The sequence below is a fragment of the Strongylocentrotus purpuratus genome, unplaced genomic scaffold (assembly GCF_000002235.5).
Source record: "Strongylocentrotus purpuratus isolate Spur 01 unplaced genomic scaffold, Spur_5.0 spur5_scaffold_12, whole genome shotgun sequence".
Classification (NCBI taxonomy): Eukaryota; Metazoa; Echinodermata; class Echinoidea; order Camarodonta; family Strongylocentrotidae; genus Strongylocentrotus; species Strongylocentrotus purpuratus.
The window spans coordinates 9,904,228-9,929,866 of NW_022145597.1; the positions used below are offsets into that span (position 1 = coordinate 9,904,228).

General features: G+C 41.1%; 1 protein-coding gene and 1 long non-coding RNA gene across 2 annotated transcripts; both read right to left on the reverse strand.

Moving 5' to 3' along the window:
- Nucleotides 1-8,521: 8,521 nt before the first annotated feature.
- LOC105439906 lies at nucleotides 8,522-9,618 on the reverse strand. Its single transcript, XR_004063510.1, has 2 exons — nucleotides 9,510-9,618; nucleotides 8,522-9,056 (listed from the first exon to the last, which is right to left on the reverse strand). It is a non-coding gene; the product is annotated as an uncharacterized LOC105439906 (long non-coding RNA).
- Nucleotides 9,619-17,987: 8,369 nt separating this feature from the next.
- Nucleotides 17,988-25,007, reverse strand: LOC593138 (high-affinity choline transporter 1-like). The gene is made up of 6 exons (XM_030982576.1): nucleotides 24,854-25,007; nucleotides 23,321-23,469; nucleotides 22,315-22,440; nucleotides 20,321-20,474; nucleotides 19,757-19,974; nucleotides 17,988-18,715 (listed from the first exon to the last, which is right to left on the reverse strand). Exons 1-6 carry the CDS (start codon nucleotides 24,984-24,986, stop codon nucleotides 18,188-18,190), a joined length of 1,308 nt encoding a protein of 435 aa, XP_030838436.1. The 5' UTR covers nucleotides 24,987-25,007; the 3' UTR covers nucleotides 17,988-18,187.
- Between the last annotated feature and the right edge of the window lie 632 nt (nucleotides 25,008-25,639).

Below are 25,639 nucleotides of genomic sequence, written 5' to 3' on the forward strand. Positions count from 1 at the left end.
TTGGAAATAACATATACAAAAACATTAATACCACCATATTACGAGCTTTCGGAATTTAATTCGACTTTTAGAAAATTTAACCAAATGATACACTTCTTATGCTGCATAATGCATTAATCCTCCCCTACATATCATATTCCGGTATGATTTGTGCAAATTTAGCAAAATACAAGACTAATTAAATTCTTCTTTTGCAGAAGAAAGTATTACGTATTTGCACGGGCTCACATTATTATAGTAAATTCCGATCCGGTGTTCCATACACTCAATACTCTTAAAGTCTCTGACATGAATACTCTGCAAAAAACATTACGTATGTTTAAAGTATCATTACACCAGGTCCACCCCCCCCCCCCCTTAGTGATATGTTATGCTTAATACACATATTCATTCATACCCAACCTTGGTCTAGGTCTAGGTACTATAATCATAGTGACAGCGAGTCAGCAGCGCCTTTGACGTAGAAGTATCGATGTACAGTCGTGATGTAGTCTTTAATTTGCCAAATTGTTGGATTTAGACGGCGATAGTACCCCGATCAGATAACTTTTTTAGATCGGCATTGTCTTCGTAAGGTCGTAGCGATGTGTGACCGGGCCCTAAAGCAGTATGATGACTCTGAACGCAAATGAAACATTACATTTATCTCCCCTCTCTCTCTCTCTCCCTCTCTCTCTCTCTCTCCCTCTCTCTCTCCCTCTCTGCATCTCTCTCTATCCCCCTCTATCGCCTCCTCCCTCCCTCTAAATATGTACCTCCCACACTTTCACCCCTCACTTCTATCTTCCGGCTAATTATCTTTATCTCTTAAGCGCAAAGAGATTCTTCTCATACATCTCTTGCACTCTCATTCCCAACATCTTTATTTTTCCTGTAGGAAACATTAAGTTTTATAAAGGATTACCACGCCTTCAAGCTGAGTAGTTCTTATGTTGCTATCCTTCTTCATGATTATCTTATGTTAGTATCAAAATATGAGTATTTAATTTTGATGATGTATTAACTATATAATTTGTTTATCATCATGATTTATGTTGTATATAAAATGGTTGCAAGTTTTGGGAAAGAACATGAAGAAAAGAGAAAAGAAAACAAATCTTCTACGCCTTTTACGAATAAAAGTGTTTCACAGAGAATAAGATCGACTTAAGTTGGACTTAGAGTATGGCAGCCTATTCCTCTGCTACTGAATACTCTCACGATTCCTAATATTTGTCCTTCAAGAGTTCAAAGCCCCCCCCCCCTCCCTCACCACCGCACTCTTGATTACAAATGGATGTATGCGTGGCACCTAATTAATATTAATGAATGTATTGACCCCAAGCCCCCGCCCTATCAAATCATACATATAATCGCCCTGCCCCCACCCTCGTCAGTACCATTCCGCTGTTAATGCTCTGCAACATTACATCCTCGCTCGTCTACAGAAAAACCTAGCACCTGCGAATAAAGTGCCTACCATCAGGAGAACAGCGAGTCCTTCGTAGTGGTAACGGTTCCTTCTCCAGTGGCTTCTCGCTATGACCTTCTTGCTGATGTGTTTGAATTCTTTCGCCTGTCGAAGAAAATTAAAACAAGAAGAGATAACGATAAAAGAGACAGAGATTGTTTCATTTGAATCTTTCCTAAAACTCTAGAAATAAATTAACCAATATAGGGTGAACCATATTTTGCTTTAATTAAACGCCATGGCCAATTTTTGTTAACGATTAGATCCTTCTATTTATATCACTCCATACTTGTCATTAAAAAAATATTAATCAAATTGCATTTGCTCAGACCATCAGGTTCTCACCTTCCACATCGCTTCTCTCTATCATTTGATGTAAAACATTGCATCTAGTCTTCCCCTCTCTCCCTCTTTCCCTTCTGTACCCCCTCTTTCTATTTCTCTCTCTCTCCCTTCTCTATCACCCTCTGCTCCCCCATCTCTCTCCCTCTCTCTCTATCCCCTACATCTCCCCCTCTCTATCTCTCTCACCCTCTCTCTCTCTCCCTTGTCCCTCCTGCTCCGTCCCCTTTGTTTTATACAACTTTTCACAGCATTTACAATGAATGCCTATATACCAACCTCTTCTCTGATGTTTTCCGCAGCATGGTCTAAAAACTCGATCTTCTCAGCATCCTCCTCGAGAATAAGATCAAGACTATCTCTTACAATGTCGACCACCTCATCCAGCTCTTCTTGGATATCCTCGATCGTCTCCGCTTCATTGACCATGTCACTGCTGTTGAATTTCCCCTGACTTTCCCGCTCCCCCTCCCAAAGATGACACAAATCAAAGTGTTTGGGCGTACTCGACTTGTGAAGCCGTTTCGGAAGATCGGAATGGGGCAACAGTGTTCCATTCGATCCATCATCTTCGGCGTGGCATCGAAAAGGGTTCCAACGGCAGTCACGGTTCTGTAGATCTTCATAAGTTCCCATGGTTTTATTCGCCTAGATGTTTATTAATATCCAGATTGATTTGATTGATTATCTAGGACAAAAAGAGTTTCAAGGATTATCAAACATTGCTATGTAGGGGAAAGGGAAGCTGGGTGGGATGAAGAGATGGACATAATATAAATGTCAGATAATATAAATGTCAGATTTAAATACTGTAAATTATTATGGTCTGACGATAAATTAGGTTCTGATGAAATGAGTATGTATCACAAGAAAATCAAGCAATTTCAAGAGTAAAATATAGGGTACAAACAGTTTATTTAGAGTTCGTAAATACCACCTCTTCCTGTTTCTGAATAGGCGGAACGAAATACTCTGGTGTATGTAGTAACCCGGTGCGATATGATGCATGACCTGCTAAGCCTGACCGGTGTACGACAGCACTGGGCGTTGACTCTACGACTTGACGCGAGTAGGTTGCCTGAGCGTGTCGACTACGAACACAGGTCCATTCACTGATGGTGCCTAGGGTTATGGCTACGAGCCCAGCTTGTCCAGTTCAGATGTTCAAATGATGATTCAAGATGAGGCGAGGGCTGATGAGGCTTCTACCACGTCGGCCTGTGCTGCCTGGTTCTTGCCTGGTCCCATAGTATAGGGAAAGTCTATGACAGGTCCCATAGTATAGGGAAAGTCTATGACAGCAACAGCCTGCTTATAGCCTGTGGCTGTAACATTTACCTTCGTGGCCAACACCCCTCATTCACTCCCAAAATCAGACCAAATTCTGAAAGGTCTGCTCCTCTCGAGATCTCATGTGCAATCTGATTAAACTACCCTAAATCTCTAATCCACGTTGGCTCTCTCAATAGTAACCTCCTTAACATTCTTTGTATTCCTCTCATGCCAAAACTGTCCATCCAAATTCCTTTTACTGAATCCTCTATACAAAACTTTCCTATTAACATTCTCCTCATCCTTTCCCCACACACAGACAAAGACAGACACCTGCTCTACTAGAGACCCAAGTGAGTTGACCTAGTAAATCCAAGTTAGTTGACCTAGTAAATTGCTACCAACAACATCTATTCATCTAACACCTGTCCATTGCACTCTTTGTCTAAAAAAGAAATCCCAGTCACATTGTGACATATCTCCCCTTCCTTCAAGAAATTTATATAATTTCAGAAAAAAAATTCAGAGTGGTTTTCTCATTCTATACGAGGAAAATTTCAGAGTGGTTTTCTCATTCTATACGAGGAAAATTTGTTTAAAGGAAAATACAAAGATCAATAATAATTATTAAAAGAAAACCTTCTGTTCCTGCTTTACTTGAAATCAACTACTGGTATCTGGTATCCTACTTAAGTAGTCTGCACCGACGTTTTCACTGCCCTTGATAGCTGTGATGCTAAACTGGTACGGTTGAAGTGCCAGAGCCCATCTCAGAATCCTTGAGTTCGCGACTTTTGATTTCGCGATACACTGCAGTGGCTGGTGATCAGTTTCTAGTTCAAAATGCTTGCCGTAGAGGTATGGTTCGAACTTCTGAACACCCCAGACTACTGCTAAGCATTCACGTTCCATAACACAGTAGCGCTGCTCTCTTGGGAGAAGTTTCCTACTAGCGTAGGCGATAGGGAACTTCTTCTCTTCTGTCTCTTGTAGCAGAATTGCACCGAGACCATGATCTGAGGCATCAGTCCTCAGGATGAAAGGAAGATCTAAGTCCGGAAGATGGAGAATGGGTTCACTAGCAAGTTTCTTTTTCAAGGTAGTGAAAGCTGCCTCTTCCGCATCTCCCCATTTCACTAAAGGTGGCTCTCCTTTCTTTGTTCGGTCAGTCAGTGGTACTGCTAATGCTGCGAAGTTGGGAACAAACCGTCTGTAATAACCCACAAGACCTAGAAAGGATCGAAGTTGCTTTTTGGTCTTAGGTCTCGCAGCTCCTTGAACTGCATCGACTTTGTCTTGCACTGGTCGAAGCTCTCCTTGACCTATTCGATGACCAAGAAATTCGATACTTACACATCCTACAGTGCACTTGGTAGGCCTCGCTGTCAAGTTTGCTCTCCTCAGTCTCTCGAACACCTCACGGAGGGTATCTAAATGCTCCTCAAAACTTACTGTATGGATCAAAATATCATCAATGAAATTGTCTACACCATGCAAGCCACGGAGCAAAGCCCTCATGATACGACTAAAGCTTGCCGGAGCATTAACTAGCCCAAATGGCATGCTTCGAAATTTATACAAACCATCTGGTGTCACAAATGCTGTCAGTTCCTTGGCTTCCTCTGTTAAGGGTACTTGCCAATACCCTTTGGTTAGATCAATCTTTGTGAAATACTTGGCCCTAGAAAGTTTTGCAAATATTTCTTCCTGATCAGGTATCGGTTCTGCATCAGTTACGGTAACTTGATTTAACTTACGATAGTCACAACAAAACCTGATCGTCCCATCTTTCTTCTTTACCATCACTACCGGGGATGCATAAGGAGACGACGAGGATTCAACTATGCCAACATCTATCATCTTCTGAACCTCCTCCTTCACCTTACCTCACAAAGCATGTGGTAATGGGTACGGTTTACTCTTAATGGGTTCCTTATGGACAAGTTTAATGTCATGCTTACCTAAGTTTGTCAATCCCGGCATATCAGTCAAAACTTCTTCATACTCCCGTAAAAGAGAGTTGACCTCCTCACGCTGGTTATCATCTAGATGTGGACTGATCTGCACATCTTTGAGAGATTCTGTTGGGGTAAGATTGGGGAGATGAAGAATATCCTTTCTCGAAGAATGGTTTACATCTTCATTCTCTCCTTCGCTACATTCCTCAGACAAGCCATCATCCACAACAGAGACACCAGCAACATCAAACCCACCTGCACTCTCCTCTCTCCTGTAGTACTTCTTCAGAAGATTTGCATGGAAGGTTTTTATCTTTCCATCCTTATCAATTCTGTAGTCCATTTGTCCTATCTTCTTTACCACCTTGAAGGGTCCTTTCCAGTGCATCAACAGTTTGTTGTTGTCACTCGGAAGTAGAAGAAGGACTTCATCATCAACTTCAAACTTTCTCTCCTTTGCTTTCTTATTGTACTGTCTCCTGTACCTCTCTGCTGATTTGCTGAGATTCTGTTGGGCAACTTCACAAGTCAATTGCAGCCTGTCTTTCAGATCCAATACATACTGATATGTAGTCTTGGTATCCGGTTCATCAACCTCTCCAGTCCACAGCTCCCGTAGGATAGCAAGAGGGCCTCGAACTGCTCTCCCAAACAGGAGTTCAAAGGGTGAGAATCCCGTGCTCTCCTGCACTGACTCTCTGTAAGCAAACAAGAGGGGGTTCAAATACCTACCCCAGTCCTTGGGTCTTTCTTCACACATCTTGCGGAGCATAGACTTCAAGGTACCGTTGAAACGTTCAACCAACCCATTGCAAGCGGGATGATAGGGTGTAGTCGTCATCTGACGGATGGAGAATAGACGACTGACTTCCTTCATCAGCTCTGATGTGAATTGGCTGCCCCGGTCTGTCAACACCTCTCGTGGTATCCCCACCCTGGAGTATATGTCCATCAGTGCCTCTGCAACTGTCTGTGCATCAATCCTGCGAAGTGCCACAGCTTCTGGGTAACGTGTAGCATAGTCTACAACGGTAAGAATGTACCGATTACCTTTGCTAGTAGCAGGTTCTATCGGTCCAACCAGGTCCATCGCCACACGTCTAAAAGGTTCATCGATGAGAGGGGTTGATCCCAGAGGCACCTTCGTAACCTTCCCCTTAGGCGAAGTACGCTGACATGGTCCACATGACCGACAATACCGCACTATATCTGCATGCATACCTGGCCAGAAAAAGTGAGTCAAAATCTTATCACGGGTCTTTTTAGTTCCAAAATGACCACCAAGAATAGATTCGTGAGCAAGCTTCAAGACTTGATTCCTGAATTTAGTGGGTACCACAACTTGCACGAGTACATCTGACCCTGGGGTTGCATCAATATATTCTCTATAGAGTACATCCTTCTTAACGAGAAAGTAAGACGAATTTCCACTCTTACTTATCTTCTTTTCTCCACTTTCAGCGAGTTTCCTGGAAGCATCCAGTGCATTGTCCTCCTTCTGGGCCTGGATTAGATCATCCACAGACACAATGTCATTCAGTGAATCAGGTACTTGAAGGGGAGGCCTCGTACGTCCTGCCTTCCGCTTCTGTCCTCTGGTCTCTACTGCGTTGGCCTGATGATCTTTTCGCTTCCAGTCTTGGTCTGGGTCAGCTGGTTGCCGGGCTCCATAAATGTTCCCTAGTACAATATCATACACGGGTGTTGGCACACACAAAGCTTCTGCCTTACCTGTGAAGAAAGGAGTATCTAGCTCGATTGTTGCAACTTGGAAGGTTCTGATCGTCCGATCAATGAGCAAGCAAGTCCGCTGTTCTCCAGTGAACTGCTCTTCCGACACCAAGTCTTGCCGAACAATGACAGTCGTACAACCGCTGTCACGTAGAACATCCACGAGCTTCCCGTTCACCATTCCCTTGATGACTGGCATTTCCACTGGTGAACCACTCGCTGCTGCTGATAGTACCGGGAGGGTGTCGCCAGATGCTAGCTTCACTCCGGTTCCATCTTCGGTGAGGTTTTCTCTCACGATGAGACTCAAACCCTTCGAGTCATTCGGATGAGCTGTCTCTCTTGAGTCAGTAGGTCCTGCTGCAGCATCATGTCTGGCTGATGTATCATCTGCTGACCTGCCTTTGACGAGACTTGATCCAATCTCACGTCGACCTTTCTTTCCACTTGGGCAATTGAAAGAAAGATGTCCAAATTTATTACAAGTGTAACATTTCTTGTTCGAAAGATTAGAGTTGGTTGGATTCTCAGACCTACTTGATCTTTTATCACTACTTGAACTAGTAGAACTGTTTGGACTCTTAGTATTATTTGAACTGTTAGAACTGGACTGCTGGGCTTTCACCCTTCTTACCCTCAAATCTGTATGAGCATCATGATATTGATCAGCTAGAGTTAATACTTCTGTAAGCTTTCCAGGATGACGTTCCTTAACGAACATCAGGCATTCCTTACTGCTTGTATTAAATATCTGTTCCTGGATAAGCAGGCTCTTCAGACCTTCAACACTGTCATCATAAGAGCTAAGATCAATCCATCGATCTAAGTATTTCTCAATTCTATGGGCATATTGAACGTAGGTTCCCCCCTGATGGAGTTTAGCATACCTAAACTTAGTCCTATACCCTTCTTCCGTAAGATCATATCCTTTTAGAAGTGAGGATTTAACTATGTCATAATCCTTAACCTGGGAAACTGTAAGCCTTGAAATAATATCCAAAGCCTTACCCGACATCAAAGCACAAATTGCGAGTGCCCAATCCGACTTATCCCACCCTACAATTACGGCATGTCTCTCAAACCTAGACAAATAACTGTCAATATCATCCTTTCCTTCTTGGAAAACTGGAAGAGGAGGAATACTGGGCCTACTACGTGGGTGCCCCGACTGTGAACTAGGTCCCGTCCCATTAGTTTTCCTTAGTTCCTCTAGTCTAATCTGTTGAGCTATTACTTCAGTCTCAGCACTCCTTGCTGCCGCTCGTTCATCTCTAGCTTCACGCACACACTCATCAACATACGTTCTCAATTCATTCCCCTCCAAATTAAACTCTTTCCCTTGTGTAATAAACTTATCTCTCTCCATACTGCAGGCCACACCAAGGTAAATTTACAAACCTGCCAAATGCAGACAATTTATGCAGCGCAAACGTCACCACGCCCTCAGCTCTGGCACAGGCACGTAGAGAAGCCTCCCTGCCCCGACCTGCACTTGCACCACCGTCCGAACAGTCTTGAACCTACAAACAATGTAAACTGGAGAGAAGATCAAGTTTTCATTATTACACAAAAACAATCACAAGACATATTAACCAATGATAACAATCTAATCATTATAACCTAACCTATCAAATAGACAAAAATTGTCCCTTCGTGGTCACCAATATGTCAGATTTAAATACTGTAAATTATTATGGTCTGACGATAAATTAGGTTCTGATGAAATGAGTATGTATCACAAGAAAATCAAGCAATTTCAAGAGTAAAATATAGGGTACAAAAAGTTTATTTAAGAGCCATCGGCTCAATATAATTAAACATGCAAATAATTGACAAAAATAAAATGATTCCGAATCACTGTGAACTTAGATAGGAGTATATCCTATCACTGTTTATGTCGTCTTGGTACTCAATTATATCACAATATAATTCTCCATATTTCCAAAGGAAAATAGATTACCTGATGACCAGGTCATCCTTCGAGGTATAACATACAGTTAATCTCCCACTGACTCTAGCCCGGTCTTTATATAAAAAGTATACTGTTGTGGGTTAAAGAGTCCCGATTTAGAGTTCGTAAATACCACCTCTTCCTGTTTCTGAATAGGCGGAACGAAATACTCTGGTGTATGTAGTAACCCGGTGCGATATGATGCATGACCTGCTAAGCCTGACCGGTGTACGACAGCACTGGGCGTTGACTCTACGACTTGACGCGAGTAGGTTGCCTGAGCGTGTCGACTACGAACACATGTCCATTCACTGATGGTGCCTAGGGTTATGGCTACGAGCCCAGCTTGTCCCTAAAAGAATTAAATGGAAACCAAATAGCCAACCATCTACAAAAATAAACACGATAGCTATAGCGATGTAAATCCTAACAATTTACAACAATCATTTACAATCTCTAGAGCTTGGCTTCACTGACATAAACCACTAAAATAGGCGACATTTATAAATGACCATGTACGGTATCTTTCACCTAGAAATTATAGATAACACCTATGTCTTTACATATAGTTATACATGTATAACTTTTCAGTGCAATACAATTTCTTAAACCTCATATATTCTAAGCAAACAAAATAATCAAGGTTAAGTCTTCCTTAATCAACAAGCAAGATAAATCACAAAAATCCATTATCTCGTAGTACATAGAAAATATCTTTCTCTTTATGAAATGTATGAAATGTATGAAATTAACCTTCCTTCCAGATAATTACAAATAAGGTAATACATTTATTTCTGTAACTTACAGTTCAGATGTTCAAATGATGATTCAAGATGAGGCGAGGGCTGATGAGGCTTCTACCACGTCGGCCTGTGCTGCCTGGTTCTTGCCTGGTCCCATAGTATAGGGAAAGTCTATGACAGGTCCCATAGTATAGGGAAAGTCTATGACAGCAACAGCCTGCTTATAGCCTGTGGCTGTAACATTTACCTTCGTGGCCAACACCCCTCATTCACTCCCAAAATCAGACCAAATTCTGAAAGGTCTGCTCCTCTCGAGATCTCATGTGCAATCTGATTAAACTACCCTAAATCTCTAATCCACGTTGGCTCTCTCAATAGTAACCTCCTTAACATTCTTTGTATTCCTCTCATGCCAAAACTGTCCATCCAAATTCCTTTTACTGAATCCTCTATACAAAACTTTCCTATTAACATTCTCCTCATCCTTTCCCCACACACAGGCAAAGACAGACACCTGCTCTACTAGAGACCCAAGTTAGTTGACCTAGTAAATCCAAGTTAGTTGACCTAGTAAATTGCTACCAACAACATCTATTCATCTAACACCTGTCCATTGCACTCTTTGTCTAAAAAAGAAATCCCAGTCACATTGTGACATATCTCCCCTTCCTTCAAGAAATTTATATAATTTCAGAAAAAAAATTCAGAGTGGTTTTCTCATTCTATACGAGGAAAATTTCAGAGTGGTTTTCTCATTCTATACGAGGAAAATTTGTTTAAAGGAAAATACAAAGATCAATAATAATTATTAAAAGAAAACCTTCTGTTCCTGCTTTACTTGAAATCAACTACTGGTATCTGGTATCCTACTTAAGTAGTCTGCACCGACGTTTTCACTGCCCTTGATAGCTGTGATGCTAAACTGGTACGGTTGAAGTGCCAGAGCCCATCTCAGAATCCTTGAGTTCGCGACTTTTGATTTCGCGATACACTGCAGTGGCTGGTGATCAGTTTCTAGTTCAAAATGCTTGCCGTAGAGGTATGGTTCGAACTTGTGAACACCCCAGACTACTGCTAAGCATTCACGTTGTTGCTACCAACAACATCTATTCATCTAACACCTGTCCATTACACTCTTTGTCTAAAAAAGAAATCCCAGTCACATTGTGACAGGCAACAGTGTTCCATTCGATCCATCATCTTCGGCGTGGCATCGAAAAGGGTTCCAACGGCAGTCACGGTTCTGTAGATCTTCATAAGTTCCCATGGTTTTATTCGCCAAGATGTTTATTAATATCCAGATTGATTTGATTGATTATCTAGGACAAAAAGAGTTTCAAGGATTATCAAACATTGCTATGTAGGGGAAAGGGAAGCTGGGTGGGATGAAGAGATGGACATAATATAAACTTGTTTACAATCATCACTGATAATGAAAAAATATTTGTACAACTTAGTTTTAACCATACAGTGAGTGATACGTACACTATAACAATGGTATACAGATAAAGTAATTTTCTACAACTTAATTTCATACAAAAACTAAAAACAAACACAAACAAATAAAAATGCAAGCACAAAAAGGAATAATTAACTCGATCAAATAGACAACGAATACTGCACTCAGCATTTAAGTTGAAAAGTGATAGTGTTAGTGATAAGTGTTTTTTTTTGGCATAATTTCGTTAATATTCCTAATACTCAAGCGCAATCAAATCGTTTAAGTACGCAGGCATATACTTCAGCCATCCTCGCAGAGGCGGCCCTCCCGGGGGCAAGCCTCAATTTTTAAAATTCCACCAAAGTGCTCATTTTTACTTATTAGGAGAGTGCCCCTTTTACTTCAGATTAGTGCCCCCTTTCCTTTATATTGGGTGCCCGTTCCACATTATTATAAGTGCCCCTTACTACCTCTGACAATTGCCCTTGTTCAATTCTGAAAGGTATGCTTTTCCTTTATTAGAAGTGCCCTTTCCCTTTGTATGAAGTGCCCATGTTTACCTTTGATAAGTGCCCCATTTCAGATTCGAGAGGTTAAAGAGTCTAAGAGTGACCTATTCTATAATTTCCCACCAAGCTCAGTTGCATTTATAGTTGATATAATTGTTACTTTTCAGTATTTCATGATTAGATCGCCCTTAAAGCCCCACAAGGGGCTATCAGTCTTCCACACAAAGAGTCTTAGATGAATATGCCGCATTTTCTGGCCAAACACCATCTCAAATGAAGCACTGTATGCCCAATGCCATCAAGACAGCATGGAGAGCATCATCACGAGAAGAAGGTGGAGATGGATCGGGCATGTAGTGAGAAAGGACAGAGATGACATCACACGAACAGCCCTCCACTGGACACCAGAAGGCAAAAGAACGAGGGGACGTCCTAAAACCACTTGGCGAAGAACTGTGGAAGGAGAGATTAAAGACCTGAACCACACATGGGATACAATCCAAAGACTGGCCCAGGATCGGAAAGAGTGGAAGACTTTTGTTGCTGCCCTATGTGCCAGGAGGCATAATGGGCAATAAGTAAGTAAGTAAAGCCCCACAAGGATTGGGTTTTAAAAAATTCTTTTTATACGATATAACTATTCGCACTGCGACTTCACAAATCTTCGAATTTGGCCTCGCTCACTTCGATTCGTCGCAACTGATTATCCACATCATTACACACAACTGCAAAGTATGATGCTTTAGTATCTTGGACCATGTACAGAGAGAAACAAAATATTGAAATCATCCCTGATATTGTAATCACAATGTAGGACTATATACCAATGTGCCAAAATGAATTCTCTTTGAGGTTTTCCTTTGTAGATACCCCACTTTTCCAGGAACTGCCCTTCTCTGAAGGCGCCGACACTCCCACTATATGGTAGACATTCCGCCGCCCCTGCAGCATAGGCAGTGCGTGACAAGTGCTTTCTATATACAACATAGTTTCAATACTATATATTCATGCGCAATGAAAGATACAGCGTATATGGGCATACATGTTCATTGTAGCCAGCATTGACAATGGTATGTAATTTCTAAAACATGTTTTAATTAATACTCACAATATTTGGTAACAACCAACACCAGGCCTAACCATAACACGATGTATTTGGGAGGGGGGGGGGGGGGGGTAGTGAGCACAATTTTTTTTTGTTGCTCCCGAAAATGTGAAAATCGCGCCGGCCGAAAAGCCGCTCAGTGGGGGGGGGGGAGGGGGGGGGGGGAGTGGGGGGAGGGGGGAGGGGGGGGGGGGGGAGTGGGGGGAGGGGGGAGGGGGGGGGGGGGGTAGTGAGCACATTTTTTTTTTTTGGTCCACGAAAATTTTTCAATTTGCACCCCCCCCCCCCCTCGAGCGCCAGGGGGGGGGGGGCCCAACCCCCAAAAAAGGTAAAAATCACGTGATTTTACATGAATGTTTTTCTCAAGGGGGGGGGGGGGGCTAGGCCCCCCGGCCCCCCCCCCCCCTGGATCCGCCACTATTTGTAGGTGCCCCTTTTTTGTCCGTGCCCCTCCCCATCCCTAATTTTGGAAGACGCTCGGCCACCCCTGCATGATGCTACTTTGGTGGTGGTATGGATTTTGTTCTGACCCCCAAAGGTTTTTGCTCATTACGCCACTGACTCGTGTACATAATCCTTTTTGTGTTGTTGAAGCGTTATAGATAGGTTATGCCGTATGTTTAGAATCCCCGCGTGGCGTATGTTTTGGAAACAAATTATACGTGTTTGCGAGTGTATTAGTGAATATGCACTGCACGATGATGAACTCACTGTAGAATAATGAACGAGGCTTGTCGAGTTCATTGTCCGTCTCATTTTGACCAAGTTGACGTTTCAAGCTAGGTTGTTATCACCAAAATGCGCGCAACCGTGAGCCACTTCGACGCTTCTAATTGACTACATTGATGAACCCATTTTATAATTTGTAATAATGAGAATTATAATAATAATAACAATAAGAGGAATAATGATAATAATAATGATGATAATAATAACGATAATAATAATAATATTAATGAGATTAACGATAATAATGATAATAATAATAGTAATAATGATATAATGATAACACTAATAATAATATTATAATAACAATACTAATAATATTAATAATAATAATAACGATAATAATAATAATAATAATAATAGTAATTACAATGGTAAGTCTGAAAAACGCATTTTTGCCGCCCCCCCCCCAACAAAAAAAACGCCCCCCCCCCCCCCCACCTCCAAAAAAAAAAAAGTAGTAAAAGAGTAAAGATGGTTAGTATTTTAACCCAAAAGAACATAACAACAATAAAACCTGAATTAAATCACATTAAAAATTCCATTCAAAGAAAAGGAAAATTAACAGGAATTAAATTTCCTAAACATTGCGCATGCCACCTATATTTATCAATGCAGGTTTTTATAATAGCGATACGCGCATATCGTGGACATATCAATGGCCCTAAGACGGGCCCCTGGATGCTTATCTGACCGTAATTTAATGCCTAGGAACCCTATGAGTTCCGGGGGCTCAGCCCCTTGACCCCCTACCGAGGCTCAGGCCCTGGACCCCACGCCAATTTACGCTCTACCTGATCGTTTTTCCACTTTGAAAAACGTTCCGCGGGGACTGCATGTAACGTGTAAGAGTGGTGGTGATGCAGATTTTTCTTCTGCCCCCCCCTTCCAAACTTTTTTGCCCATTCCGTCACTGTCCCTGGAAGGTGAGCCCCCTGCAATGTTTGCCCCCCCCCCCCCCCCATCCAAAACTGCTTCCGGCGCGCCTGGCCCTCAGTATGCTAAATATAGATAAAACCAGCGTATAGATCATTATATTGACGAAATAATAAAGAAATAATGAAGTAAAGTATTGTGGCGGCCCCCGCCTTGAATCCGGATTCGTACACACGGGGGTCTCAGTCAAATACAAATAATGTAAGCATGCCTGATATGACCAAGAAAACGCGTATACAGATATGTTTTTTTTTTCTTATTTTGGGGCTTTTCAAGAAAAAGGGTACTTTTTTCAAATGGTTCAAAACTGTACGCGCGGTATACATGTTTAGGTATATTTTTCTAGCCCTCATGGCCAGAACGGGGAAAAAACAGGGGTTATCATTGCCCATTTGCCTACGCCCGCCGCCTATTTAAAGCAGAGATGATAGACCGCACGCGCTCTGTCATCTTTGGTTGCAGTGTGAACGATGGCCGCGAGAGGTAGTTTATCTATCGCGAGTCGGTATATGCAAATCGCATGCACCCGTGATAAGTTCACACTTGGTGCATCCATTGAAACTTTGTTTACGCTAATACTACATCTTAGTGTTCTTGATGGGGTGTAGAGGGCACCCCCCCCCCCCCAAAAAAAAAAGTTCAGGGGGTTTAGTCAACCGGGTTATCACCGTACACGCAAGGCGTAGTCTAGCGCATTCTGTCTGTGACGTAATAATGTATGCGCGTCCATACATTTAACAAGCATGATTTATACACCCACTACGCAGAACGCCATGACTCTCTCTCTCTCTCTCTCTATCCCTCTGTACCTCTCCAATTCGGCTTCTCTTTCATTCTCTCTCTTTCTCTCTCTCTCTCCCTCTCTATATCTCTCTATCCCCCCTCCCTCTCTCTCTGTTCATGTTTCGTTTGTATTCATTGTAATCTGCACATGGTTTCCGATCATTACCAAATTTGAAAATCAATAAATGTATACACAACATTCTTTTAAAATTGTATATTAATGTAGTGTTTTAAGTCTCCGATTATAGTTAAAATAAATGAATCCCCAAAATAAAAGCACTCATATTAACTTAAAGCCAAAATATGCATAGCTCTTCCACCACATCGCAGTTTTATTCAAAATGGTATAAAACAAAAATATTCTTGTATTATGTTGTTGATCAAACAATTAATCTTGCTTATTCCCATATAAACCTGCAACCACACACAGCCGACAGGGACAGATCCATTAAAAAAAAAAACACCCCGGCAAAAACCAATCGTGCCTCTGTTTCACAAAACTTGATATCAACTAGTTACAATAGCTTTTATAAGCTACATAAATCCTAGCATCTGATCAATTACATAATTATACCGTACATTTATAATTATAGCAAATAAACAAAACAAAGCAGTGCATTACCACAACATTGGTACAATAATAATGTTTCAATTTTTAAATGTTGTACATATTAACTTAGTGAACAAAATATAGGCCTATAGTTGCACCTTTATAAAAGAATTGTAGAACATATAATCCTTCTTATTAATTACATCATAATTTAAAAAAGAGTGGAGGAACCTGTAAAAGAAGCAGAGCTTGTAAAGCTATAGGACCCCTTTTTTGGTCGCCATGTACAAGCAATATAAACTAAAACAAATTACAACACAATATTTCAACATACAAGATTCAACACGCAATCCGATGAAATAGATATTGTGCATGTAAATCTATATAATGTAGAAATCTATTATACATTGGGCAATGAGATTTACAGATTTAAGAAAAACAAGAAAACCCAAGCGCCATTGAATATTTAGCGGTTTCTGATGAAAATAGTACTCAGTGAAAGTATTATTTAAAGATACTATGTCCCTTTTGCAGCCAACATCAAATTCCGTAGAACTTTGCAGGAATTATGAATATGTCATGTATGTCCTATCTGTGAAATTTAAACGTTAGCAATGTCCTAATATTCAAGTTATGCAAGGAAACCCATTTACTTGCTAGACTTCACTATCAGACACTATTGAGTGACTGACTGGCTTTTTTCATCTTTGGTAATAACATACAAAATGAGCCGCAAAGGGTACATGAGCATTTGTCTACATCAGTAACCCACTTCTTGTAATGGCCAAAATTAAACTGATTGAATCGTTGCGCAGCATAAAACGTACGACCGTTCGGTACAAGGGTCTGAAAAATCAGACTATTACTTACTGGCTCTATAGTTCTTAAGTCGCTTCGACAACTAATAGTCGTTATTTTCCCACTTAAAGACATTTTCAAGCCCACCTATTTTTAGCGATGACCTAAATTAGTATTGTCTTTCAAATGCCGTTGGAATTTAACCTTTTCATTTTTTTGGCCTGCAAATGGGACATAGTACCTTTAAGACAAATCACGAGGCTAATGAAAGGCATTTTACTGTTTTTTGGTTAAATTCAGCAATTTTCAGCACTTGCTACTATTGCCAAAATCTTGACAATCATTATTTCTAAACCATTTGGCTACTGATGGACCTCATTCATATAGGCTTAATACAGGGACCATGCATCCGGGTCTGGCACTGGGTTAAAACTTTAGTGATAACACAACTCTAATTTAACTGTATTCACAACTGACAGATTCATAACAATTTTAGAAGAGTAAGGTTTTTAGCTAACTGCTCAATTGTGACATGTTGAGGGAAGTAAAGAGAGTGCAAGCGATTTTGGTGATTAAAAGCGTGGAAGTGGAAGACGTGCATTTGTCTGCGTACAGTTTTCTGTTTCTTGTTTTGCATTGTCACACAAGATACTTAGCCTGGAAAACGCCTCAATAACTACGTACCTGTTTGTTGGTCTTCGGGGTGGGGGGGGGGGGGGGTTCACAAAGATTCTAAGTCGAACTTAACTATAAGATGGACTTAAATATTATGGAGAGCTATTTGTAGCCTTATAATGAAATATATTAAAAAACAGAAATTCAGTCAAGTATTTAAGACTTTTCATAAATTCTACATCAAGAACATGGAATCTCCCATGGCCATGATAATAGAAAATATGAATGACTTGAATCTTCATTTTATGCCTTCTAAAATAACTTTTACAAACTATTTTCAAAGATGCTAACGGCATTCTATACTTGTTAAGTCCGACTTAGAGATAAGTTCAACTTAGGATCTTTGTGAAACACCACCCTGTTATACTAACTAATCTTGCTCTGTCTCTGTGGTCTTCCATCGCCCTTTCACATTCTTCTCTCTATCCATGTTCTCTGCAATCCGGGTCCTCTTCCACACTTTATTAGCGAGTTTTCGCACGGCGACGCAAGTGCTGACTACTGGATATTTAAATGAGCTCGCCACCTTGCACTAGCTCGACTCCCGACGCTAATACAGCTGAATACCGTTGTAGGTTTGGACGCTACGCGGTAATTTTCGCTAAGATTAGCGTTGTTGAAGGCCGCGTCGCCGGTTGCGAAAATTCGCTACCGTGTTGTTAATGCAAGAAATACTAGTCTAATTCTTACAACCATTGATGCAAGTCGTCACGATCCCCTGGATATGTTTAGTCTTGATCCCCACTCGTTTGCGTTCCTTGTGTTTACACTGGCCTGACATGATATAACGATACTGATAATAATGATAAAAACTCTGATGAAAATACAGGGACAGTAACAGAAAGGAAAGAAAAGGGGGAGGGGTCAAATATTTTTGTTAAGAGTAAAGTTCATACTATGTAAATAAAAACAGTGTGACTGATTAGTGGTCACCTTCTGCGTTCCCTTTTTTTAAAAGCAGTTTGAACTTATTCTGCACTTTTTTGTAATGCAAGATCATAATTATTTTCGAAAAATCAACTGTACACCCCATTGTAATTATGTTCAGATTACGTAATGGGCCATTGTCACCTTCACACAATTCAATGGGAAACACACAAGGCTGCTGATATAACCCTATTTTCATTTTTTCGACAGAAGTTGCTATCGTCTTTTTTAATATATGTAAATAGTGAGTGAATGTTGAATCTTGCATCGTGAGTTTGACCTGTCCACCCCTAGAAGTCGGTCATAGCGATATTTTCTACAGACTTGTCTTCCATGTCACCGGATATGCTTTTGACCATGACCTCCATACTCGGCTTGACATCAGTATTAACCACGCACTTGAAGACGTCGTATTTCTTAGGAAGATAACCCTTCTTAAAGACGATGTCGGTGATGAACGAGATAACGACAAGCGACACGAAAGCCACGATGGTAGCCAGGGTGCGGAAAGGAAACAACTGACCGAGCTCCTCGTCGTAGTACGGGTAACGTAATAAGACTGGAAGCTTGAGGGCGGGCTCGCCGCCTGTCAGTCGGAGCGCAAGCCCGAGGACGAACGCTACGGCTGAGCCGTAGGTGTTGGACTTCTCGACGTGGATAACGCAGACTAACTGCGGAAAGAGCACGACGTAGACGAAATCTGCACAAAGAACGAAGAGGACGTATATGGAGTCGACAGTCAACGCCATGACGGTAGCTATGGCGGCAACAGCAATCACCGCAAGCCGGAGTATCCAGCTCATCTCTCTCTCAGACGCCTAGAAGAACAGAAGGATAACAAAAAATAACAAGGATTTAGAAAATAAATCCTTTCGAATATTGTTATTTCTGTGAAAAAATAACAGGAGAATAAGGTCCTTACATTCGTGGGTGCGTTTCAAACTGTGGTAATTGAGCCTATTTAGGGAATTGGCCCATACGCTATTATTACAACGTAATGCTTGTTTCCGTCATTTTGCTAAATATGTTTGTGGTATGTCATAGGCCACGCCAGTCAAAGACTTAGTTTTACGTCAGGCATATACCATCTGTGTGCAACGAGCTTTAAGGAACACAATGAGATGATTTTAAGAATAAATACAAACATTCCCCGTTCTCTTAATAGTTTTTTAACATTTCAAAATGCTAAGTGATTATGATAAAAGTATCACAACGCAAGACTAATAGCTTCAATGCCTGTCGCACACGAAGTACATTTTGGCAGCTTTATTACGTGCGCTAACCAATCATGTAAAAGCAAGGTATGCGTGCATGTCATTAGACAGGTCATTCGGTGACGCGATGCTACGCAAATGAATGTAGTGAGAAAAGAAAATGCGATTGGAAATTAAAAAAAAAAAATTGTATTGTACTACTGGCGTTTGTACTAATTGCTTTATTAGGCTTGTTTTCACATTTTGAATTTTTGTTTGCTTTTGTAACACTTTTGAATTATTTAATGCAATTCGACGATATTGCCTCGAATTCTTGATTATCTTTATTTTAACATTAATGAAATGTACTGAATGGATTAGCGTAGGTAAAAACAATTAAACGCCTCGTGTGCACCTGGCATTAAGCCACTTATACACGATCGCTGACGCAGAAGTACTGTACGTCAGGCGAAATGACACCCGTGTGCATCTGCATTACGCCAGTTGAACACGATTGCTGACGCAGAGGTGGGTGAGACAAAATGACACATCGTGTTAAACGTGCATGAACCCAGATGAACCCGATCGCTGGGCCTGGCGCAGTCCTATAGTTCAGGCAGATTACGCATCGTCGGCAACACGCTGTTCCATTCAGGAGAAACTTACTGACGTTCGGAAGATGTTCTTGTAGATGTTCCTCACGAACATCGAGCTCGAGGCGAGAATGGACGAGTCGGTGGATGACATTACTGCTGCTGAGATGGCCCCCAGGCCGAGGAAAGCAACAAAAGGCGGAGTAAGGAACTGAATGACAGCGGGGAGGATGATCCCGGGTGTCTCATATGGGTCTGTTTTATTCAGATTAATGTCTGTCAACGTCCAGTCTAAAAGAAAAATAGCATCAATTGTAAAGGATATAGAGCAAGATCTACAGTTCGAGTAAAAGAGAGAGAGAGAGAGAGAGACAGAGAAAGTGTGTGACTTTTAGTACAAGGTGATAATTTCCAACATTCCCAATATTTTAGAAGCATTTTAGAGAAGAAGAAAAAGGTCTCTATTTGAGCCTAAAAGTGATTAGTTTTGTATTTAAAACAAAATCTGATTGCTTTTCCTTAAAAATGAAGGGGTAGGGGACTGGGGGTATATTTGTATAGGCCATTCCCTCCCTAAAAAGATTTTCGGCGTGCATACCACCCCCTCAATTTTCGCATGTGCTATTGGGACACTCACTTGTACTGGCGCCCACGGCACCCAAGATGTATGCTGGGATGCTGACAATTACGCATCCGAAAGCTGCAACTATAGAGATGTAGCGCGCGTGGTCGGGTGACTTGACCGAGAGAGCTCGTTGGTAATACGCCTGCCAGGGTACTCCTCCTAAGATCTCAAAACAAGTAAATAATAATAATGATAATGATTAGATGATAATAGTTATGATACATAAAGCTTAGATCCATAAAACAAGTTCATTACATTATATCAACGAGAGAAGGCAAATATGTTAAGGGCTTATTTGAAAGAGACGAAACAAGTTTTCTAATGCAGTGGGATCAGGCGCGCCGGAAGCAGTTTGGGATTGGGGGGCAAACATTCTTGGGGGCTCACCTTCCAGGGGCAGTGACGTAACGAGCAAATACGTTTGGAAGGGGGGGGGTGGGGGCAGAAGAAAAATCTGCATCAAATTCACCACCAATTGGCGGAGATTCCAGGGAACAGAGCCCCCGGAAGCTCGTTTTTTTTTAGGTATTTAATAACGGTCAGATGAGCATACAGGGGACCGCCTAAGCGGGCCCTTGGTGGGGTCCAGGGGGCAGAGCCCCCGGAAGCTCAGGGTTTTTTAGGTAATTAATAACGGTCAGATGAGCATACAGGGCCCCGCCTTACGGCCCTTGGTGGGGTCCAGGGGGCAGAGCCCCCGGAAGCTCAGGTTTTTTTAGGTAATTAATAACGGTCAGATGAGCATACAGGGGACCGCCTTAGAGGGCCCTTGGTGGGGTCCAGGGGGCAGAGTCCCCGGAAGCTCGGGGTTTTTAGGTATTTAATAACGGTCAGATGAGCATACAGGGGACCGCCTAAAGAGTTCTTGGGGGGGGGTCCGGGGGCGGAGCCCCCGCAAGGTCGGGAGTTTTAGGTACTTAATTACGGTCAGATGAGCATATTTTGTGACATTGTGGCAGGTCACTTATTTTTTCTCTCTCTCTTTCTTTCTTTTTCTCTTTAAAACACTTTTTCAAAAAGTGAGGGGGGGCTGAAATACAGGTTTATAAATCAGCATATTTTTCGCCCGACTGTAAATTTGGGAATTTCTAATTTCCAACAAACGCATAAAAAGGTATGACTTCTTACAAAAAATTGAGAAAAAATACCGGAAAATCATGTCATTTCAGCAACATCTGTAAACCACTGGTATCGAATAAAAATTAACCCCCCCCCCCCCATCAGTACGCCAGCGTTCAGGGGCTCATAGGCTTCTCACCCCGAAAACAAAAAACAGACACGCTTTCCCATTCTCTCACAATATGTCCACGATATGCGCGCGCTATTATAATAATAACCTCCATTGATAATTATAGGAAGCAATTTTTGGGAAATTTAATTCCTGTTAGCTTTCATTTTCTTTGAATAGAATTGTATACGTCATTTAATTCAGGTTTTTATTATTGTTATGTTCTTTTGGGTTAAAAATACAAACCATCTTTACTCCTTTACTGTTTTTTTTTGTTTTTTTTGTTTTTTTTGTTTTGTTTTGTTTTGTTTTTTTTGGGGGGGGGGGGGGGGGCAAAAATGCGTTTTGCCTCCCCCCCCCACTTTTTGACTGGGGGCAACTGCCCCCCCCCCCCACTTCCGGCGCCTATGAGTGGGATGATGTTCAACTTGTTCTATGTATATGAAGTAATCACGGTGAAATGTTATAAATTTTGTTTGAATAATAAGTTTAGAATCTGTCTTGTTAGCGAAAATTACAAGAATGGGTGTATGAATGATTTTATACATAATTGTGGATGTTAATCCATTGCCTACGGGAACCTGGTGGTCGCTGTATTAAGCATATGGGACATTCAGAATGCAGTAGTCAACGGGTACACTGTAAAATCCTCAGATGGCAAATGATTTAAAATGCTCAGATGGCGAAGACTTTTCAATAATTACGTTTTATTGTAGAGGTAACCACGTGATACTTATAACCATAGCATACCGGTTCAAAATAATATATATGTACTTACTAGTAGTAAGGTATTATCAATCCATTGTCCAGTCAGTTTAGTGTCCCATTCGCCTAGCCAGCGATCCGTAGTCTCCAATATTGGAGTAACAGCATCATTGGCGAGCGCAAACGGTAGACAAATCCACTACAGTAAACAAAAACATGAATGAAACGTCAATGTAAATAATGTATATCTTCACAAATACTTGAAAATAGCACTCTCAATTGCATTAAGTCAATGAAACAGATACTTGTATTCATCTGGCATTAACCCAAGTCTTGTCTCGCGTGAGTCAACATTGTGTTCCAGTCAGAGGGAGACGGATGGTAAGTCGAGACGAGTCAGCAGGATTTCGAATAGTCGAGTCAATTCGAGTAGGCTTCGGGTCCCAAATCGTGCTGTTTCGGATCAAATCTTAAGGTGGTGCGGACGAGATGACTTGAGTCAGCAAGGATTTCGGTCCCAAGTTGACTCAAGTCAGCAGGGCTTCGAACTCATATTCGAGTCGAGTGGGCTTCGGGTATCGAGTCAAATTGAGTCAAGGCGAGTCGGCAGGGCGTTTAGTCTCGAGTCGAGTCGAGTCAAGCGGGCTGCGACAGGCTGCGACTTTAATTCCTATTTTGAGTCAGCAGGGCCTTTAGAGATGAGTTGGGTCGGTAAAATTCCGAGTCCTGAGTCGAGATGGGATAAGTCACCAGGGCAACGAGACCTAAATTGAGAAGAATCAGCAAGGACTCGAGTCCCAAACTTTCAGGGTCGATTCTGCAGTGTATCAAGGCATATCCGAGTTAAATGAGCTAGGGATTCGTGTGCCGAGTCGAAACGAGTAAGCACAGGTTCGAGTCCACTTTGAAATCTGGCAAGCACGGATTTGAGTCCCGAGTTGTTTAAATTATGTAAGGGGTCCAATTCCAATTCGATTCGTGTTTGGGGGTAAAAAGAGGCTTACGTGGTGGAGTCTGACCCGAGTCAAGTCCCTGTCTCGCATTATTCGTAAGTTCAAAACAAGCAGTTTGATGCCTACCAAGCCGGCGAATATACAGGTGAGTTGAACAATGTCTGTGTAGGCCACGGAGTAGAGACCACCAAACAGCGTGTAAGACGCGGCGATGCAGGCCGAGATGATGACAGATATATTCTGATCTAGCTCAAGGATAACACTGATTGTTGATCCTGAGAAAGAACAAGTCACAATAATGTGTAAATAGCCCTGGGGATGTTTCACAAAGACTAAGATTTACTTTAAAGGTACACTGTCCTACTTTTAAGTTGGACTTCACTATGACAGACCATTCATGCCACTAGTTCCTCTAACCATTCCTGGCATTGGTTAATCAAGGAATGTATACATCGTGCTCACAAGTCTGCAGAATTTACATTTGTTGATAGTTCATTATTGAAGGAAAATATTATCTCAAGATTATAATCGAGAGACCAATGGTGAGAGAAAACAGTGGCATGAACGGCCTGCCATAGTTAAGTCCAACTTAAAGTCGATCTTAGTCTTTGTGAACCACTCCCATGGGCCCCGTCTTACGAAGACTTACGATTGATCCAAATCAATCGCAAGTCTTCAGTCTTTTATTTCAGTCTTTTATCTGTGCATAGTTGCGATTGATCTCAACTCTTTGTAAGACGGGGCCCCGGTCACACTTTTCCCGATAAATAATTGTTCTTCTTATTTTAACTATATTACTAAACGGTTCGGTTCGATTCTACTGTTCAATTTCAAATGTTCATATACATCGTCAGTGTTGTTTACAAGTGTTGTTTATAAGGACTATAATCATACATACGATGGACTTATTTTGGAAAAAGTATAAGTATATACAATATATGAAATAACATTGGTTAGCTTGTAGTTACTTGCAAATTAAGGACTTAAAGTAAAAACCGGAAATAAAGATATGAAGGAGCTTTTTATAGGAAACACCATAACTAGTTGGTTTTAGGCTGTAGTTTTGTCAAATAGCGCTAATATTAATTTAAATATTGGATTTGGTCTAGGCCTATATCAAAACAACCAAACAAATTTAGTTTGGGTATTTACAATGAAAAGTGTCCTCCAGTCTAATAGAGCTTTAAATGAATCTAAAGATTTTATTTAAAAAAATGTCAGAAATTTTCTATTGAACATAACAAGGATACCTTTTAGTCCAAAGGAAAATTAAACCATGCACGTCCAATTAACGGCGGTGATCTAACAATTTATGCAAAACCAATGTCGCAAAACCGATGTGGTTCAGACTTCCCACAATAGGTTTATATTATTTATGGTTGGGGATATGATAAGGGTTAGGTACATTGTTGGGTCCAGGGTTTGAATTTCAAATTCGACTAGAATATCAGAAATTAGTCATGGAGAAGGTAAATGCTTCTTATGATATCTTAAGGTGTTCTCCTGAATAAGTTTGCAAAGATTTTTCGAGAAATCAACCATACCCCAGGTTATCAAATACGTCATGGTAATGTTTGCATCTTTCAATTTTTGATGGACTTTTTCCGATCGTATTCAGGGGAAGATCTTTGGATATCACAAATTTACTTCTTTTTTTACCTAAAGCAGCTAAAATGGCGGAGCACCAAAGCAGTTCTCCCATTAGTGCTGCTAGAAAGAGGATTCCACCCATGCGGTTGCCATACTTGATCTGAAAAGGGTCGATCATTGTGACGTAATTCGCTGCTCTCATCTGTTTGGCAAAGAAAAGGCCATCTGCGGCAAAGAAAACGGATATAACTCGAAAGTAATTGTTTGTCTTGGTTTGATGTTTGTGTTGGTTTGATGTTTGTGTTGAACTTCTGCTTTCCCTTTTAAAAGATTAACGTTTGATCACCATTGATCATTTCCCTCGTCAACGACCATGAATGTCAAATTACTGGACTTCCGATTGGATCCGAGCATAAATAGATCCAGCAAGCCATGTTATTCTTGATCTTATATACGGAAAGTATAGGACCAAACCAAATAACACCGTGTTTCGACCCCCGGACGGTAGGGGGGGGGGTTGTTAGGTCGGGGTGTGCAGCTGAAGCGTTGAAACCTATACCTATTTTTAGGTTCATTTTAATGACCATTATAGGACTTTCAATTTCAATTTCAATTTCAATTTTTCAATTTCATTTATTTCCACAGATTCATAAAAGACAATGTAAATTACAATCTAATATAAAAGTATTACAACAAAAGATGAACCTGCAGAGGGGGTGATCAAAAACCACAGATGTTTATCGGGGATCATCCCCTGCTTAAAATTACAATATAAAAATACAATAGTTTTTTTTTAAATTAAACAATAACACATACATTTACAAAAACATATATAGATATTACATGCAAATCTAT

Coding starts and splice junctions, on each gene's coding strand:
- LOC593138 (XM_030982576.1), bottom strand. CDS start 24,986: ATGAGAGCAGCGAATTACGTCACAATGATCGACCCTTTTCAGATCAAG. Junction 22,441..23,320: donor CCTGTATATTCGCCGGCTTG/GTAGGCATCAAA, acceptor TGTTTACTGTAG/TGGATTTGTCTACCGTTTGC. Junction 18,716..19,756: donor AGAACATCTTCCGAACGTCA/GTAAGTTTCTCC, acceptor CTGTTCTTCTAG/GCGTCTGAGAGAGAGATGAG.